We start from the raw sequence: 19,887 nt of genomic DNA, 5'->3' as shown, positions 1-19,887 counted from the left end.
GTCCCGGAAGCTATGAAAATGCTGCTATTCAAGCCACAGGTACAGATGGCTTGCCAAACCAGATATTTCTTTGCGAACTTTGACAGTTTCATGTGCTTGAAAACATCTGCTACCTTTCCCCTTCCTTTTGCCGTATAAAACTCCTGTCCCGGAAGCTGCTTGTAGTCGGCTTTGACGTAGGTTTCGTCGTCCATTACCACGCAGTCAAACTTCGTCAGCATCGTCGTGTACAGCCTCCGGGATCGCGCTTTGGCCGTCGTATTTTGTTTATCATCGCGATTTGGAGTCACTACCTTCTTGTAAGTCGATAGTCCGGCTCGTTTTTTGGCTCGATGCACGGTTGTAGACGATACACCCAGCTTATTTGCGGCATCTCGGAGAGAGAGGTTAGGGTTTCGCTTGAAACTACCGGCAACTCTCTTTGTCGTCTCAGCGGCTTCCAGTTTTCGATTTCCCCCTGATCCAGACTTCCTGGCTGTCGACAAACGTTCCCCAAACACTTTAGTTACATTTGTAACGGTTGATTTGGCAACTTTTAGCGATTTTGCCAACTTTGCGTGCGAGTAGCTCGGATTTTCGCGATGAGCGAGCAAAATTTTGATACGCTGCTCTTCTTGCTTGGACGGCATTTTGACAACTGAAGAGTGAATTCCAAAATCAAAATAGGAGCAACATTCTACACACACACACCTTCAAAATGAGGGGTGTTCAGGTTTTTTAAATGCAAAATTGAAAGAAATACGTCAAGTTGATATTGACCAAATTTTGACCGTATCACCCTTTATAGCAGCCAAAACACAGAAACACAAATGTTAATACTTCCGACGTCGTCGCAGCCCACTTCTACCTAGAGCTATTCCTAAAAAGCTCCTCAACCTTGTCTCTACTGCTCTACTGCTGCCACTGCTTGGGATTAGAAAAGTAGGCAGTGAATTTAGAAGAACTAAAATGTGGGAAATGCAACGAGTGACACGGACTGTATTTAACAAATCAGGCTATCAAAATATGTGTAGTGCATTGCTGATTTGTGGAGTAGTGTTAAGCTAAAATAAGGTTTGTTCGATCTTTAGATCAGCTGACTCATTGAGGTGGGATACAATTAGCTTCATGCACTACTAATCAACTATAAATTCAGCCTGCTGTTAATCAGCTTTGTACACCTTAAATCAACCAATAATCAGCTTCTGTTCTTACTGTTCAGCTTGTATTGTTACTTGGGTAACTTTTGTTGACGTGACTGCTGGAATGTTATCTTCTCTAAATGAAAGTCACGCACAGCTACAGTGTGTTGTTTGTTTGTTAACATCAGCATCATTATATCTAGACTACCATTTGAAAAGGGCAGAATTCCGAAATCACCATGTCATTAAAACCACTTCCGAAGTAATCCCATCTCACGACTTCCCATTTTCTAGATGATGTTATTAGCTTTACATATAGTTAATAGTGTAATCTAACATCTTGCATAACTTAAAACTTAAAAAAAGTAACAGACTAAAGTGGTGATTTGAACGTAACGATAGATGAGGAGATGAAAGTATAGAGTTGATATTTCCCAATAGAGTACGGCAGTGTGAAAATTGTATATAGAGATAAGAAAGCGTGCCTGGACAAGTTTTTGGGAAGGTACAAATCGGTTTGATCATCTCTCTTTACCAAACTACCCCGTTGGAGAGGGATGGTGTAAATCGTTGACTTCACGCAGAAGTAATACGAAACATATAGTCAAAGTACATAATCCTGAATGGGAGCTTTCCATCAATTATTGTCATTGGTCGAAAGGTACAGTAGCAGCACCTACCCTACCCGTGTCCCTCGAGATCGTCAAGTCGACGATGACAGGAGCACATACCGTGGTAGAGGTAACAATAGCTGAAATTTCCAAACCGTCCACTGGATGACTTTCTTCAGTTAACAACTTGAGTGCGGTAAAAATCGATAGAATTGTTTCAAACACATCGTCGGTACATGAGCGAGTCGGCGATCGACAGTGGTGGCGGGGGGAATACCCCTCACCATCCCTCTCCAACGGGGGAGTTTGGTAAAGAGAGATGATCAAACCGATTTATACCTTCTTAAAAAGTTGTTTTTGCTCGCTCTATATATACAATTTTCACACTGCCGTACTCTAACGGAACTATCAACTCTATACTTTTATCTCCTCATCTATCGTATAAAAATTACCGCTTTAGTCTGTTATTTGAAATTAGCATCTTCAACTATGTAAATCGTTGACTTCACGCAGAAGTAATACAAAAGATATAGTCGAAGTAAAAAAAAAACTGTGTTTTTAGCCGTGAAATTGAGAAGAAAACATCATAAGCCCTGATAATTTCTAACATGTTGAGCAGTTCGAGGCCAAATAGTTAAAACAAAATATTATTTTTTGATTCGACCTTCTCCGACTTGCATGAAACTTTGCATAATTGTTTGTTATAGGCAATTATTCACCTATTTGTAAAAATCGGTCATGTTGGATCTTCTAACTTTTTTCAAAATGGCGTCTTTGACATTTTTCAATAAATTGTAGCATGAAAATGTCACTTGTATTTTATATTTGTTTCGTAATTTGTTGTATTTTGTTTCGTAATTTTGAGTAAAAATCTGAAAAAAATGTTTAAAACTCAGGTATCTCAAAAAGAATATCTTCGATTTTAATTAATTTGGTTTAGAAAAAAGGTCCCGAAAAATGAAAACTTTTGAAATATTAAAAACCATAGACACTTGAAAATTGACGAAAATCCTAGAACATCAACTTAACTCAACTAAAACTTAAGGAAAGGGCTGATTTTCGAAAAAATGCAAATTTTATAAATATTATTATAACAATACCCAGGGCGTCCATTCAAGTTCCATTTTTCATTTCCCGGTTTTTTCCCGGCTATTTAAAAAAAACTCTACCTTAAACAAAAAAGGCGTTCAAAAATAACCCTTTGGAGATAATGATAAAATTTTGTCAGCACAATTCCTCTACAATATGCAGAGCTAGTAGTGGGTATTTTATACAATAGTATTGACTAAATACAATAACAAAAAAAAGTGACCAAATACTGGTTTTAAAACAATAAAAACAGTGACCAATTCTGACATTAATTGATCGGAAAGATATCAAAGAGATGGATCTAATCTGTCGTTAAATGCGACCCACTTTGAGAAATAATATAAATTCCCAAACCACCATGAGCATTTTACAAGCTTTTTTTTTAAATAAAACAAATGGTTGAAGGATCTTATAAATTTGTTTTCGTAAAATCAGTATTAATTGGATAATCAATACGTTAAGTTGTAACCTCCATTTCCTCACACAGTACTCATTTTTCTGCCACGATTTCTTGGAAACCAAACGTTGAATAAGTTGAATTTAGATTCAGATCGCGAATTGGTTGAATTTCGGGATGTGAAAGATTGAACGTAGAAATTTATTAGGAACAATAGTACGCCACAATACTCGGGTTGCGGCTGCCGCTCTCCATCCTCGGTCATGCCCAATGCTCGCTAGATCACGCTCTACCTGGTCCGCTCATCGTTCTCTCTGCGCTCCACGCCTTCTTGTGCCAACCGGATCAGTATCGAACACCAACTTTGCAGGGTTGTTGTCCGGCATTCTTGCAACATGCCCTGCCCACCGCATCCATCCGGCTTTGGCCACCTTCTGAATGCTGGGTTCGCCGTAGAGTGCAGCGAGCTCGTGGTTCATTCTTCGCCGCCACTCACCGTTCTCCTGCACACCGCCGAAGATCGTTCTTAGCACACGTCGCTCGAAAACTCCGAGTGCTTGCAGGTCCTCCTCGAGCATAGTCCATGTCTCGTGTCCATAGAGGACCACCGGTCTTATTAGCGTTCAGAACATGGTACATTTGGTGCGGAGGTTTTTTGACCGTAGTTTCTTCTGGAGCCCGTAGTAGGCACGACTTCCACTGATGGTGCGCCTTCGTATTTCACGACTCACATTGTTGTCAGCCGTCAGTAAGGATCCAAGGTAAACGAATTCCTCCACTACCTCGAAAGTATCCCCGTCTATCGTGACATTACTTCCTAGACGAATCCTGACATGTTCCGTTCCACCTACTAGCATATACTTTGTTTTTGACGCACTTACCACCAGTCCGACCTTTGCTGCTTCGTGTTTCAGGCGGGTGTATAGTTCTGCCACCGTTCCAAATGTTCTTGCGATAATGTCCATGTCGTCCGCAAAGCACACAAACTGACCGGATTTCGTGAAAATCGTACCCCGGCTGTTGAGCCCGGCTCGTCGCATTACACCTTCTAGAGCGATGTTGAAGAGTAGGCATGAGAGTCCGTCACTTTGTCGCAGTCCCCGGCGAGATTTGAATAAACTGGATAGTTCACCCGAAACCCTTACGCAGTTTTGCACACCGTCCATCGTTGCTTTGATCAGTCTGATCAGCTTCCCAGGAAAGCCGTTCTCGTCTATGCCGCCTTAAAGTCGATGAACAAATGATGCGTTGGGACCTGGTATTCACGGCATTTCTGGAGGTCCGTTGTCGATCGGCTGTCAATGAAACCAGCTTGACAACTTCCCACGAACTCGGTCATTTTAGGTGATAGACGACGGAAGATGATCTGGGATAGCACTTTGTTGGCGGCATTCAAAATGGTGATCGCTCTGAAGTTCTCACATTCCAAATGGTCGCCTTTCTTGTGAATGGGGCAGATTACCCCCTCCTTCCACTCCTCCGGTAGCTGTTCTGTTTCCCAGATCCTGACTATCATCAGATGCAGGCAGGTGGCCAATTTTTCTGGGCCCATCTTGATGAGTTCGGCAGCGATACCATCCTTACCAGCTGCCTTGTTGTTTTTGAGCTGCTGAATGGCATCCTTAACTTCCCTCAGCGTGGGAGTTTCTGCTGCACTGACGTAGTCGTTTCCTCCATTGCACTAGTCTCCCGTGCCTACGTTCTCCTGCACATCGAAGTGCTGCTTCCACCTTTCAATCACCTCACGTCCGTCCGTCAAGAGGCTCCCGTCATTATCCTTACACATTTCGGCTCGCGGCACGAAGCCGTTGCGGGATGCGTTAAGCTTCTGGTAGAGCTTCCGTGTTTCTTGGGAATGGCACAGCAGTTCCATTTCCTCGCACTCCGCTTCTTACAAGCGGCGTTTTTTCTCCCGAAAGATGCGGGTCTGCTGTTTCCGCTTCTGTTTATACCGTTCCACGTTCTGTCGGGTTCCATGCTGCAGCATTACCGCCCGCGCTGCGTTCTTCTCCCCCAAAATCGCTCTGCACTCCTCGTCGAACCATTTATTCCGTCGACTTCTTTCCACGTACCCGATGATGCTCTCGGCTGCGTCGGTGATGGCTGCTTTTACTGTACTTCAGCAGTCCTCCAGAGGGGGCACATCGAGCTCGCCCGCCTCTGGAAACGCTGCCTCGAGATTTTGCGCGTATGCTGAGGTGACATCCGGTTGCTTCAGTCACTCTAGGTTGTACCGTGGCAGGCGTCGGTACCGTACATTGTTGATGACGGAAAGTTTTGGGCGCAGTTTGACCATCACCATGTAGTGGTCAGAGTCGATGTAAGCGCCACGATTGGTCCTGACGTCGATAATGTCGGAGAAGTGCCGTCCATCAATCAGAACGTGGTCGATTTGCGATGCCGTCTGCTGTTGTGATCTCCAGGTGTAACGATAAGGGAGGCTGTGTTGGGAAAAGGTGCTACGTATGGCCATGTTGTTGGAGGCGGGGAAATCGATGAGTCGTAGGCCGTTCCAGTTCGTCAGCTGGTGGGCGCTGAATTTTCCAATCGTTGGTCTGAATTCCTCCTCCTGGCCTACCTGAGCGTTTGGGTCTCCTATGATGATCTTGACGTCGTGGCTTGTGCAGCGATCGTACTCGCGGTCGAGCTGCGCGCAAAATGCGTCCTTGTCATCATCAGTGCTTCCGGAGTGAGGGCTGTTGATTATGCTAAAGTTGAAGAATCGGCCCTTGATCCTCAACCTGCACATTCTTTCGTCAATCGGCCACCAACCGATCACGCGCTTCTGCATTTTGCCCATCACGATGAAAGCTGTGCCCAGCTCGCGTGTGTTGCCGCAACTCTGGTAGATGGTACCTCTAAACGTTCACACCATTGATCCTGTCCAACACACCTCCTGCAGCGCTACGATGCCGAATCCGCGGTCCTTCAGTAGATTGGCGGGTATTCAGGTGCTCCCGATGAAATTGAGAGATCGACAGTTCCACGTGCCGAGTTTCCAATCGGAAGCCCTATTTCGTCGCTGGGGTCGTTGCCGTTGCTCTCGGTTCGTATTCCTCTGTTGCTGATTTTCCGTTGCAATGTTTTTTTTTACGGCTGGCTCGCAGGGCCTGACACCAACCCCCTAACTTTCCGGAGGACCAGGGTGCACAGTTGTGCTTAGAGTCCTTCACTGGCACTCGGACGTAGATCAGCCGCCCCTAACATGGGGAATAGCCGCTGTTGTGAGCCGTTCCCACCGGGGTTGGTTACCCGATCTTCCCTAAGGTTGCTCACAGTTCCCGGCCGGTACCATGGAGAGGTAGGGATAGGAGTTACTGGTAAGAGGCTAGTGATCTCAATGGGATCTGTATTGCGCATTACCCAGCATTTGCCGACCCATTCCGTGGGTGTGTGGTTATTCAAGAGAAATCGACGTTCAAAGTCATTGTTTACCCTTCTGACATGTTTCCCCTGATATTTTTTTTCTTCTTTGTTTTTGTGATTTTTAGCCGTAGGCTAGTTCATCACATTTGATAGTAGAAGGTCAGGCTTAGGGCCTGTCTCTAAGGAAACGTTTCAGTCTAACATTAACGTAACGTAAAACTGGCTCTGAGACAACATTTAAAAAAACTTAATGTAAAATTTGAGTTACATCGGGACTGTGGTGAGGAATGGATGCGCGAACAAGGTAGAGCTCCATCGTAAGAGACAGTGCCCCAGTCCGGCAGAGATACCCCGACGGCAGGAAAATAGGAAAGTGGAAGAACACGGACAGCGCAGCCAACGACGAGAGTGCTAGATTTGGTTGTACAGGTGGGCGTCCTTCAAGAAAGCAATCAGCGCAGCCAGCGTCGAGGGGTCGTTGCCAAGTAGCTCCCTGATGTTCTCTGGGAATCGGTGTTGTTCGCGTAGCCTCTGAAACTCTGGGCAGACACACAGCACGTGTTCCACCGAGGCAGGGATGCTGTAGATTGGAAAAACCTTGTGGAAGGGCCGGTTTCTTTGATCTTTCTCAGGAAAGTGGTCCGTGACTGAAACCATTCCTCCTGCCAGGCTTCCATGATAATATTCGCGATCCAACGCTTGACGTCTAGGAGTGGTACGTTTCTGGTGAAGTGGGGACCAGATGGACCGGATCCCGCCAGCCTGTCCGCAGCCTCATTTCCAGGAACACCGTAGTGCCCGGGAATCCACGTAAAAACGGTTGAGGGTGGGGCATATCGTGTAATGGCTTGTATCCAGTGGTGGCTCGGGGCTTCGGCTTCCAGCGCCTGGATGACGCTGTGTGAGTCCGTTAGCACAAGGATCGGTTGATCTGTAGGAGTGATGGCTGCATCAAGAATAGCAGCGGTTTCTGCGGAAAAAGCGGAACACTCCTCCGGTAGACTTTGACTTGTTGCGGAGTTTGGTCCTGCCACTCCGAGTCCCACTCCAGCCCGTGATCGCGATCCGTCCGTAAAGCGATGAACGTGCCCCGGATAGACCGACCCAAGAAGTTCTGCAACTGAACGCCTCAACGCTACAGAGTTATCTCCGGCTTGGAATCCTCTCTTAATCCGCTTATCTATTTTGATAACGTTAGATCGCCAACTTTTCTCTCCATACCAGTGGACCCTGGCCACCGGGGGGAGGTCAAGGTTGGCTGCAGTGCGGAGGGCTCTGTTCCCCTCGTTGAGGAGAAAGACCCTATCATTCCCGGATGAGGGCAGCGGCTTTCGTAGCAGTAGCTGCAGCAGATCGATAGCGGAAAGGGAGGACTCCGATTTCCGCACAAGCAGCGTCTGCAGGCGTGGAAGGTAGAAGGCCGGATACGATGCGTACGTAGGTATTGTATACCGAAACGAGGATGCGGATCAGCTTCTCGGTGGCTAAGCAGGTAATTTAAATGCTGTAGAGAAGTCGACTGTCGATAACAGCCCGGGCGACACGAAGGCGGATCTCGCGGTTACTGGAGCGGTGCGGGCGGGAGATTGTCCTGACGATGTTGATGCGGCTACGACAATTTTCTTTCACCGATCTGAAGTGCTGGTCGAAACTTAGAGTCCGATCCAGAACTACCCCCAAAACACGTACTGTTTTCTTGAGCGGAATTTGATGGTCCTGGATGGTGATCGGTGGTCCCCGAATCAGATGGCCCGAGTGGCAGATATGGCACCGTACACTATTTGGAGCGGAGAGCTGGAAACCAACAGAAAGCGCCCACCTGCTGACGGCGGAGACAGCTGCTTGGGAAATATTCCTGGTCCGTTTAGTCGTTCGTCCCGTTACGACGATGAGTATGTCATCGGCATAGACGATTACGTGCACGTTCTTGGGCAGTCGGCTGAACACCCCGTTCATTGCCACCAGGAATAGCGTAACCGCTATGACCCAAGCAGCACACTTTGATCGAAATAAGCTGCTGCAACTTGATTGTGACTGGAATAAGTGACACACAAGTAACCACAATTGTTCAGTGACATGTGTGCTGCTAGGGGACGGATCCCTGGGGCTGTAAGTTGTAAGCAATATGTGATATGTAAGTTGTAAGCAAGAGAATGTAATGATGTTTGTGCTATAAAATTCAATGATTCCAAGTAACATTACAAGTTTATAGGTTTAAAGGATTCTTCAAGACCAAATTATAGCCTACTAGACTAAAATAAAATCAAAATTGTTGCTTGGGAAGAGAATATATGATCTTTCCCGGTGCATTTTGGGTTTTCCCGCATTTTTCTCGGAAAATCTGAATTCCCGGTTTTTTCCCCGGATTTCAAGGTTGGATGGACACCCTGAATCCATCAAAACCGGCTACGTTTATGACCTTAAAATTTATATTCAATTATGGTAATATTCTTATACATTCTAATTCATTAAATTTGAAAAAATACATGAAAAGTTTTTCTTGTACGAACTTTTTTTATTTGAAATTGATCCTTCTTGGATTAACCTTTTTAAATTGTCTTATGACATAAGGTCATCGTAGAAAAAAAATGAAAAAAAAAATCGTACGTTGCAATGAAGAGAAATTAACATTTTATAAAAATATCAATTTTTTTCAGTGCACCGTAAAACGGGGTATCTTTGATAATGCGGGTAACTTTGATAGTATAATATAAAGAATAAATTTACTCGCTGTGCTTTTTCCAAATAAGAAACATTGGTTCCATATTGTAGCTTAGGGTATTTCCGCTAATATCGTATATAGTTTTTATATAGTATGTGTTACATATTTTACAAAAATATTAAAAAAAAATCATTTTCGTGCTTTTCACCTTTTTAAAAAAGCACTCAAACCATCATTTATGAAATGTATTTCCGATACAGCCATCACAAATTCAATGTTGTGTTATTATTGCTTATGAAGTTTTCTGATTATATACTCATTCAAAGCTTTATATTTAAAGAACTAAATTGTTTGAGTTTCACTCATTTTTTTTTCTACATTAATCGAGCATTATCAAAGTAACCCCAAATCAAAATAATGAAGTTCGGTCACAAAACTGAAGAAATAGTGCAAATGCTTTAATTTTCGTTCAACATATTACCAACGAATCTTGAATCCTTAGTACTTGTTTTAAAAATATAAAATTTGGAAAACATTCATTGCTGTAAAAAATATTTAGGATATACTTCAAAAAACTATCAATGTTTCCCCGTTTTACGGTATATTTTTTTCCTTTGAATTCCAATCAATTCTGTACTACTTCTTCTCAGACACAATTTTGATAGAATAAACGGTTTTAAACCAGTTTTTTTTTTAAGAATGCATATGTGAAAACACATACGCCCTTTTCGAAAATTAGTTTTGAGTCAAAATGGTCTCAGGATCTGTGAAAAATAATAATCTCCCATACTAAAGACATGTTGCAAGTTTCATCCAAATCGGAGGGACTCGTGCCAAGTCGTTTGCTCATTTGACAGAGAATTGCTCTAAGCCGAAATAAAATGCGATATTTTTCTAAAGCAGTTTTCTACTGAACAACAAATGAGATAGGGTAAATGACGGCTTCGGAAATGCCTTATTCTATTATTGTCAGGGGGTAAACAACATTCTGGAGAGCTCTATTTTGGCATGTGGATACATTGTGTTCCAAAGCATCTATTGGCCAAATTTGAGTGCTTTGTTTACCCTCTGACGATAATAGGTTAAGGTATTGCCGAAGCCGACATTTCCCCTACTTCTTGAATTAAAGGTGAGTTGAAAAACTCAATTTCGATGTATTTCTTGAGACTATTTTCACCATCTCAATCCAACTTTTTGGTGATCCTCACTGATGACGCCTTCTGAGGCTGATTCTTAGTTGTCTCATAAAAAAAATTATGTTGTCAAAAAAATGGAATCAACCATTGGATTCTTTTGAGTGTACCGTACCAACTACCAACTTTCAAATATTGCATTTATTAAGTAATTAATTTCATACGTCTCTCATCAATGAATGTTTCCATTCGGGATCGCTGACTGCCAGGTAGTGCAAGATGGATGAAGGAAAATATTACCTGGAACTTGAAAATAAATGAGAGAGAAAAAAAATGCAAACCAACTTCTTTGTTTTCCCATATTTTTCTGCTCCGAGAATGGTATTTTCATCAACTGTTGGAAATAATAATTTTTCATTGTAACTCAAATCGCGAAAAATGGGGTCAGATTTCTCATGGCATTCTAAGAATGCAATATTGTTAAGTGCAGAAGTCAATGTCAAATAATCGAAGATGCAATGGAGCACCAGGCTACTAGATTGATTACAATTGAATTTCCTTTTATTTTTCGCATGAAAATTATGATATTTAATTTATATGAAAATCTGCACGTAACTCCCCAAATTCCACCATAACTCCTATAGTCTGCACGATTCCCTCTACCTTGAATGTTGCTCGAACAAAAACTCCCTCGAAAAAATTGGATCGAAAGCATGCTGCATGGAATTCGCTTCATCAGCGAAGTAAAATTCCTTCAACAAGTTCAAAAATTTCAATTTCGCTCTTTCCCTTGGATTGCGCCCACCCACAACGACAACGATTTCAGTCCGGCGGAACGGTCAGCGGTGGTCCGGCCTGTGGCTACCCGGCCAGCGTTGTCAGTGACAGTGCCAGCGATCCCAAGTACCACCACTTTGCCAAAAAGCCACTGCAAAATGGTGGCCCACAGGGCGGGGGCGGTCATCCATCCACCACCGCCGCCAACAGCAACGGGTTCGATTTCAGTAGGAAAAACTCTCTCAACGGTAAGACCGAAGCCAAAGGAACGGGGATCCGGTCGTCCAGCTTAGAACTGATACTAACACCTATCATTCAGAGTAGACGGTAAGTAGCAGCACACCAGATTGGTGATGGACATTTCCGTTTCCTTTCACTTAATGTTACCCACCGGAATTTTGCAATCCTCTTTCAATTCAAATTTAGTCCATGTAGATTCATCACATCTCCACCATAAGCCGTAAGCTCCGCCGGAAAACATCCTAATAAAATAACAGCTTAACTTTCAGAGCTCATCACCATACACACACACACACACACACAGGCAATTATCCCGTCGTCGACTTTGCATAATAAGCACCGAGGGAATGATTAAAGCGAATAATAACGACGCCTTTGCCTTGGCAACCTCTTGGAATCCAGGCCAGGAAAAAAATATATGTAGATTATGTGTAATATCCCAACTCCAGAAAGCATTCTCACACCCGCCGCACACTTTTAGGCGCTGATTGCCAGTCCCTCTCGAGCGACCGGGTGTGGGTGGAAATTCAATGTTTGACTACATATTTGCCTTTTCCTCACAATATTGCTTTCACTGGAAACGACGTCAAAATTTCGCTGCGGCGAATCTACTTTGATCCTTTTCTGCCAGAAGTATAATAAGTACCCACCGTCGGAAAAGTGGCGGTGGAGCGGATTTCCCATCCCATCGTCACCCATTTTAAAACCGACACAGCTCATTAGACAAAATGTTTACCGATAAAAACCTATTCGGCATAAGTGAACCGTGCATCGTTTTAGCTCCTCTTCTAAATTGCTGTTCAGCTAGTTTGCCGGCTTCTGTTCCGTGGAGCGAACCGGGGAAAACTTTTCCCGAAATGATCCCGACTTCAAAGCACACACTGCTTCTAATCCATTGTAACAACAGCAGTCTAACGACTGCAGAGACTGCCGGCGACGGAAAACTGAGGTCCTCCCGATTGTCTAATACCGACGCAAGGTCGTCGTCGTCGTCGTCGTCATCATCGTGTGCTTCATGTTGGGATGGAGCTTGGATTTTATTAGCACCCACGCAGGACACCAATGGCACATAAGTGGGGGTGAATGGACATGAAAAGGCGACTGGCGAAGTTTCCGTTTATCGTGGGAGTCGTGGGACTATCGCCCGACTAACTGACGGACGTGGGGTCGGGTCAAATGATAACGATGACGTGCCTGGATGTCTGTCGAAGAATATTGAATAACCCAGATTAGTACACCTATCTGTGAACAATGTTTCTACCTTCATCTTCTACAATGAATAGAACGGGATGAAGAAATTTCTAGTTGGTGCTGGATCGGGATAAAATGTTGCGCTCAAAACTGGTGATGTGCTTTTATGGAAGATTCATCTCGCTTCTATTGAACACAGTGGATCAATCTTGTCAAATGAAGAATTGCGCTCCATCTAGACTAGGTATCTACAACATTCAAAGGCATTTAGAAATTTGTGGATGATAATTTTCATTAGGTGGCCTCGAAGCGAAAACCACCAAAAATACAGCATTCTTGAAGATCCTAACTGAAAATATTATCTTTTTAAAAATAGAATATGTGTTGGCGCTCGATTTCGGGAATGCGATGTAAATAAACACCTCCTTGATAGCATGCGTTTAGATACAGCTTCAAAGCTGAAATGTATTGTGTTTTTTAGTTTCAATCTTATAATTAATGGTGGCAATACCTACATTTTTGTGTTTTCCCTGGTTGCGCAGAGTTTGCAATACATAGGTTATCTATCCTATTTCGAGTGCTGTTTTTAATAAACAAGTTTTAGTCTAGATTACACCTTTATCAAAATTCACACATACCGTTCTATTCTGCTCCAATTATCCACACTTCAAATTAGTTCTCGCTTCAATTCACTTAAGTATTTAATTTAATTATCCAAATTACACTCTTCTATACTGACCCTACTAGATCTTTTATCCAATTGTTCTGATAGTTTCTTCGTTTTCCTCTTCAGCTCAATTTTCTCATTCTCCCTTTTTCTTCCGTCCAAATTTTGACATTTTATGCTTTGCTGTCATATCTGTCATGCTGCTAACCGAGTCACGCAAAGGGCGGAACCGGTACTCACTTGACAGCCCGTGACGACTGCCCAGTGGGTTCGCCAACATCCCCCCGCCCGTGCAGTTCCGGTTCGCCCGAGACATACACTTCCGGTCCTCCTGATGCATCAAGGACGTCCAGCAGAGCCAGCTTGGTGGCAGGTCGGCTGATCGTTCCTCTTGACGTGTACACCACGGCCCGTCGAACTTGCCCGTCCTTTGCCTTCACAGCATCCATGATCCGTCCTCGAGTCCATCCGTTACGCTTGCCTTCATTGTCTACCACCACCAGGTCACCGGGTTTCAACGGTTTCACCGGCTTGAACCATTTGGTGCGCCGTGTCAACGTGAGCAGATATTCGTGAATCCAGCGACTCCAAAACGTGTCGATCAGATGCTGCGCCAGTTTCCAGCTATCCCTCAGAGTTGCGGATTCTTCCGCCAAATTCCGAAGAGGCTGGTTCACGCCTTTCATTCCGTAGAGTAGGAAGTGGTTAGGCGTAAGTGCTTCTTGTTCTGCGTGATCTAGAGGAATGTACGTGAGTGGTCTGGAGTTTACTATCGATTCAGCTTCGAGCACTACAGTCTCTAGGACCTCATCGCTGGGATGGTATGGATGCTCTGCTAACGCTGCCATGGCTGCCTTCACCGATCTTACCATGCGCTCCCATGGTCCTCCCATGTGGGGCGCCAGTGGTGGATTGAAGAACCATCTCGTGTCTGAATTCGTAAACGTTGCTGCACAGTGTTCGTAGATTACTCGGAGTTGCTCTTGCAACAAGTTGTTTGCTCCGACGAAATTAGTCCGAGTAAAACGTCGCTGGTGAACCTCTGCGCGCCACGAATCTTCTTATGGCCATTACGCACGACTGGGTAGACTGGCTGTGTACAACTTCCAGGTGCACCGCTCTGACTGACAGGCATGTGAACAGCGCGATCCATCGCTTTACCAGGCTGCGACCCTGTTTCACGAAAGTTGGTCCGAAATAATCTACCCCAGTGTGCGTAAATGGGCGTATGTACGCGGTTAACCGAATTTCTGGAAGTGGTGCCATGATCGGAGTCTGCGGTGCTGCGTTTCTAATTTTACAGAATTGGCATTGCTTCGCGATTTTTGCTACTACTACGCGTAGTTGTGGAATCCAGTACCACTGCCTGATCTCGTTCACGACAGTCTCGTGGTTTCCATGCAGAAAACGAACGTGGTAGCTTTTCACGACCAACTTGGTCACCCGATTATCCTTTGGAAGAAAGATTGGGTACCTTGCATTTAATGTCATCATAGGTGCCGCTGTAATTCGGCTATTAATTCTGAGGACACCGTCATCGTCTAGCATAGGAGACATTCGGTAAAGCGCGCATTTTCTATCAATCTGCTTCGGTTCCGCTTCTGGATGTGTTTTGTTGTATATGAGCGTTGCATACTCGTCCGAATACTCCTGCATCTGCACCTGTCGCCAAATCAGTACTTCCGCGTTCTTCAATTCTTCTTGCGTCAAATGACCCTCCGGTTTTAGTCCCCGGAATCTTTTGATCGCCCTGATTACGTACCCGGCTGCTCGATGAAGCCTAGACCATCTAGAAAACGGTTCTACATTTATTACCGGCTGTGGCATGGTTCGATGATGAAGAAAGACGGTGCGGAGATCCTCCTCCGTGGTAAACTCCTTCCTTGTTTCTGTCTGCCAGGTTTCATCTGATTCACTCAAAAAATTCGGTCCGGTGTACCACCAGTCCTGTGGATTGAAGCTGGGTCCGTCTCCCCATGTCGTGGCTTGGTCTGCTACATTAACCTTGGATGGAACTTTTCGCCACTCATCTACGGTAGTTGTGGACAGTATCTCTCCAACCCGGAAGCCAACGAACTGATGGTAGCGTCGAGTTTCGGATCTCAGCCATGCCAGGACTGTCGAAGAGTCAGACCACAGATATCTAGCAGCCACTGGTATTGCCAACGCCTTGCAGATACTATCCAACAGTCGGGAACCGATTTGGGCTGCTTGTAACTCCAGCCGTGGAATTGAGATGAGCTTCAACGGCGCTACTTTTGTCTTCGCTGTTATCAGTGTGCATCGAGGTGCTCCGTCGAAAAAGCTACGGAGGTACGCAACGCAAGCGTACGCATTTTCACTCGCATCCACGAAGACGTGTATTTGAAAATCCTGCGGTGCGGCACTGGTCTTGGAAAAAAGGCATCTTGGGACGCGAACTTCGTTAATTTTTGTTAGTAGTCCGCTCCACTTGCGCCAGTCTTCTAGTATTTCACATTTGATCGAATCGTCCCACAGCGATCCAGTCCTCCAAATTCTCTGCATGATCATCTTTCCATGCACAGAGAAATGCGCCACTAATCCTAACGGATCGAAAAGTGACATGATCGTTCGTAGCACTTGACGTTTGGTAGGTGCTTCCTGACTTTCAACGATGCTTCGTACTTCTTCCTTCAAGCTGTTGTCAAAGCTGAAGACATCCTCCGACGGTCTCCACACCATTCCAAGTACTCTTTCGACCTTCGATTCAATATTCATTGACTTCTCCTGGACTTTGCTGCTTTCACCGATGAGTTCTAGCACCTCGGTGGAATTCGATACGAAGTTCCGAATTTCCATGCCAGCCATGGAGTGTACGTATTTAACGTCTTCGATCAGTCTCACCGCTTCTTCAACCGTATTCACACTATCGAGATAGTCATCTACGTAGTGATTATCGATGATAACTTTCGCAGCCTCGGGAAACTGCTCCGCATACTCCTCTGCATTCTTGTTTTTTAGGTACTGTGCGATACACGGTGAGCATGCCGCTCCAAACGTAGCTACATCCATAACGAATATCTGTGGTGTCTGTCCCGGTCGTTCCCGAAAAACGAATCTCTGGGTTTGCTTATCCCTCTTCATGATCAGGAACTGGTGGAACATTTCCCTTATGTCTCCACTGAAAGCTACACGCTTCTGTCTGAAGCGCAATACTACGTTAGGTAGGGCGGTCAGCATATCCGGCCCTTTCAACATCATGTCGTTGAACGATACGCCTTGGACTCGGGCTGCTGCATCCCATATCAGCAATCCAATGCTATTGCAAGAGCTGGTGGACAGGCTTCCACCAAATCTGAAGCTGCAGTGGGCGTCTTTCAAACGCACCTTCCATACAGTGGATTTGGAGACGTTCAATACTTTCATGTAGATCCAGGGCAGCAGAGCACAGCTAGATCGGAGAAAGGTAAAAGAGAAAAACTTGCAAAGGAGAAGCTGTTCGTACACCTGTCACGGTCGCTGTATACTCCTGTCACGGTCGCCAATTCTCAGCATCGCTGTACCCGCACGCGTCGGTAGAGTTGCGGAAGGAACTGAAGAAGAGTGGCCATTCCTGTGGATCTCCGGAGAAACCAGGTAGTTCTCTCGATATCACTTGGCGAGCGGATACTTGTTCAGCTGTAAGCCCCCTTGCATAACGTGGACGGGCTTGGTCGAAAACGTTCTGCTGCACTGGCACTGATCGTACGTTGGAGCCCTTAAACGTAGATGACTGCTCAGGCCCCAGTGGTGGCTCTGGAGCCAACGGATTCGGTGCGGTAAATGGCTGGTACCCCGACGGTGGTACAAGTACTGACGGAAGCGACTGGTGATGCCCCGGCGGTGGCAAAGGCACTGATGACTCTGGTACATAAAACCGCTGTTGCTCCGACGATGGCAAGGGCCCCGACGTGTGCGATTCACTACATTGATGTAGCACTAGCTGCCGCAAATATTCTGACGATAGTTGGCTTCCTGGTTGAGGGCCAGGTGCCGATTTACCAGACTCCATCTGTTGATCAGCTGGGTACATCCTCGATTGCTCCCTTTGTCCCCAACGTGACTGCTCTCGTTCAAAACACCTCGGATCTATCGGTTTCTGTGCAAAAATATACTCGTTTCGTTGCTGTAGATGAGGAGTCTGCGCAGCTCCTTGCTGCGGGATCGATTTCCACGAATTTGATGCTGGGTGCTGATATTGTCCCAAGAATGACTGCTGCTCTGACGGAATCGCATCGTGTTGGGTTTTTGACGTAGGCGCTGTTGATTTTGCCACGACACTCTCGAAGACCATTGGCCGAATCTCTGATTGATTCCACTGTGCCTGTTGATCCGGACGCAACTGTTGCACTGACGACATATGATTCTGCACGGTACTCTGGATCGACATCGATGGTGGTGGGAGCTTTGACGTATGCGAAACTACACACTGCTTGTGCCCCGGCGGTGGCAGAAGCACCGACGGATTCGGTTCGTTTCCTTGCTTGTACCCCGGCGGTGGCAGAAGCTCTGACGAGTTTGACTGGGATCGCCGATTGTTTTCCGTCTGGAGGACTGTGGCTGACATGTTAGGAGGAGGCTCACCTGCAGAATGCATTTCGTGAGGGAGAGGTTGTTGGGAAAGTTGATCCTGACTAACCTTTGATAGAGCTCCTGATTTGGCAGCATTTGACCTACTCTTAGCTTCTAGCTGATTATCTTTATCGTTTATTATTTGCTTTACTAAAGATTGTTTAGGTGTACTTGTTGTGCTAGCCTCGGCTATAGGCTGCAAACCAGTATTTAAGTTACTACTGTTACTTCTCGCCTGATTCACTGTAGACTGACCTGAACTGGTGGGTGTACCAAAGTGTAACCGTATTCCACCAGTGTACCCTACGTTTTGCGATATGGAAATCACAGGTTTGATTTGCGATGCATCTCCGTACTGCTCTTCTTGCGTGCATCGTGATGTTACGACGTTGGTGTTGGTAGCAATTTGCTCCTCCTCTGCATTGACGACAGGTGAATCACCTAGTCCGAGTGCACTATGGTCCGCTTCTTTTTGCTGGACGGTGACGTCGCTAATCGTTACTGTTCCTACCTGTTGCTGTACTACATCATTGCTTGTCAACGCTGTGGATAATTTTCCCACACAAGCTGGGCCAACCACAACCGACACGGTGCTGCTGAAGGGGGTTTCTATTGCTGGTTCGGACTGGCTTCGAATAACGTTGTCCGCTGGATTAGAAATTGCAGCAGGGTTTGCCGACGTGGTAATTACTCCCTCTGTCTGACTTGCTGCTCCGATCCAACGGTTGGTGTTCTCCCGGACAATCCGGGAACTAACTCTGCTCCTGGTACTGGAACTCTCCTCCTCTTCGAGTAACTGTGCCTCCAGCACTTCGAAACGCCGCTTCCCAAAATCAGCTTCCACCTGCAATCTTAACCGCTGATACCTTTCAGCTTCTTCCAACTCTTTAATCCGGTTTTGACGCTCTGTGTCCAGCTGCTGTAACTTTAGCGCCAGTCTAGCCACTCTCACGCTACTGCGCGTTGTCGTACGGGAGTGCTGACTGCTGACTAGTTCGGTGGGACGAGATGGTGGCTACTTCGTCTCTCTCGATGCACCTCTTACAGGTAAAACTCCGATTCACATCGGTAATCGAGTCTCCTACCTCTGCACTCGAATAATGCGTGTACCCGTCGCACTTATCACACTGGACTAGATTATCGGCACTATCCGGTCGGTTGCATAACGTGCAGTGGTTATCCGGATTCATCTTCCACTCCAAATAGATAATCCAACCACAAAATATGTAATGATGCTGCTTACCGAGTCGCGCAAAGGGCGGAACCGGTACTCACTTGACAGCCCGTGACGACTGCCCAGTGGGTTCGCCAACAATATGCATAATCTTTCAAAGATGATTATGCATAAATCTTTTTTTAAAAAGGTACACACTTAGAAATAACTAATTTTACACGTGACGCAATCCGTCTTTGACATAAAAGATGAGACGTAAACAAACACGTCATGTAATAAGTGCTCCGAGACTGAAAAGTTCGTTGCTCGACGAAAAGTACGTTTGATTAAGCTGTATTTCGCGTCTGTTATGACTCAAATTTATGTCAAAAATTACGCTCGAATATGTCACTCTCAGAGCACCTAAATTGACATGATTGTTTCTAAGTGTGCAGTATTTAAAAAACAATCGATTTCATTTTCAGTTAGGACCGTCAAGATTGCTGTGTTTCTGACTCAATAGCTCATCAAACGATCTAATAATTCCAAATCTAAGTGCTCTGTACTTCGACCTAAAACATTCGTTTGTGCAGAATCCTGAGGTTATATAGCGAGTGTTTCAGCACGTTACAATTACTGGAAGCGATGAAAAATCAGTTGAAATTCTCCTGCAGTCTGATACTCCAAGCCATCACCATTTTCGCTGCCATCACCTATACTGACAACCTGTCCAACGTGTCCGCTTTCCAAACAATGGCTGACACAAATTGACATGTGTGACGAGAGGTCGACGATCAGTGCAAACATATTTATCCTCGCAAATTTCCAACATCATCCTAAGTACACATTTTGCCAATTCATCCAAATCCCCTGCCATTCAGAAAATACAACAATGCTCCAATCACCCT

General features: G+C 45.3%; 1 protein-coding gene across 3 annotated transcripts in view; it reads left to right on the top strand.

Annotated features, from left to right (window-relative positions):
* LOC135710793 (uncharacterized protein DDB_G0283357) overlaps positions 1 to 19,887 on the top strand; it is a 404,283-nt gene that overhangs the window by 365,462 nt on the left and 18,934 nt on the right. For all 3 annotated transcript variants that reach the window (XM_065233474.1, XM_065233472.1, XM_065233473.1), the window contains exon 12: positions 11,206 to 11,483. In XM_065233474.1, the coding sequence (XP_065089546.1) occupies positions 11,206 to 11,483 (278 nt within the window). The remainder of the gene's footprint in view (positions 1 to 11,205; positions 11,484 to 19,887) is intronic.

This window comes from Ochlerotatus camptorhynchus, unplaced genomic scaffold, assembly GCF_037179485.1.
Source record: "Ochlerotatus camptorhynchus isolate MF236.1 unplaced genomic scaffold, CSIRO-AGI_Acam_v1.1 ptg000402l, whole genome shotgun sequence".
Classification (NCBI taxonomy): domain Eukaryota; kingdom Metazoa; phylum Arthropoda; class Insecta; order Diptera; family Culicidae; genus Ochlerotatus; species Ochlerotatus camptorhynchus.
This window is presented reverse-complemented; position numbering and strand designations above follow the sequence as displayed.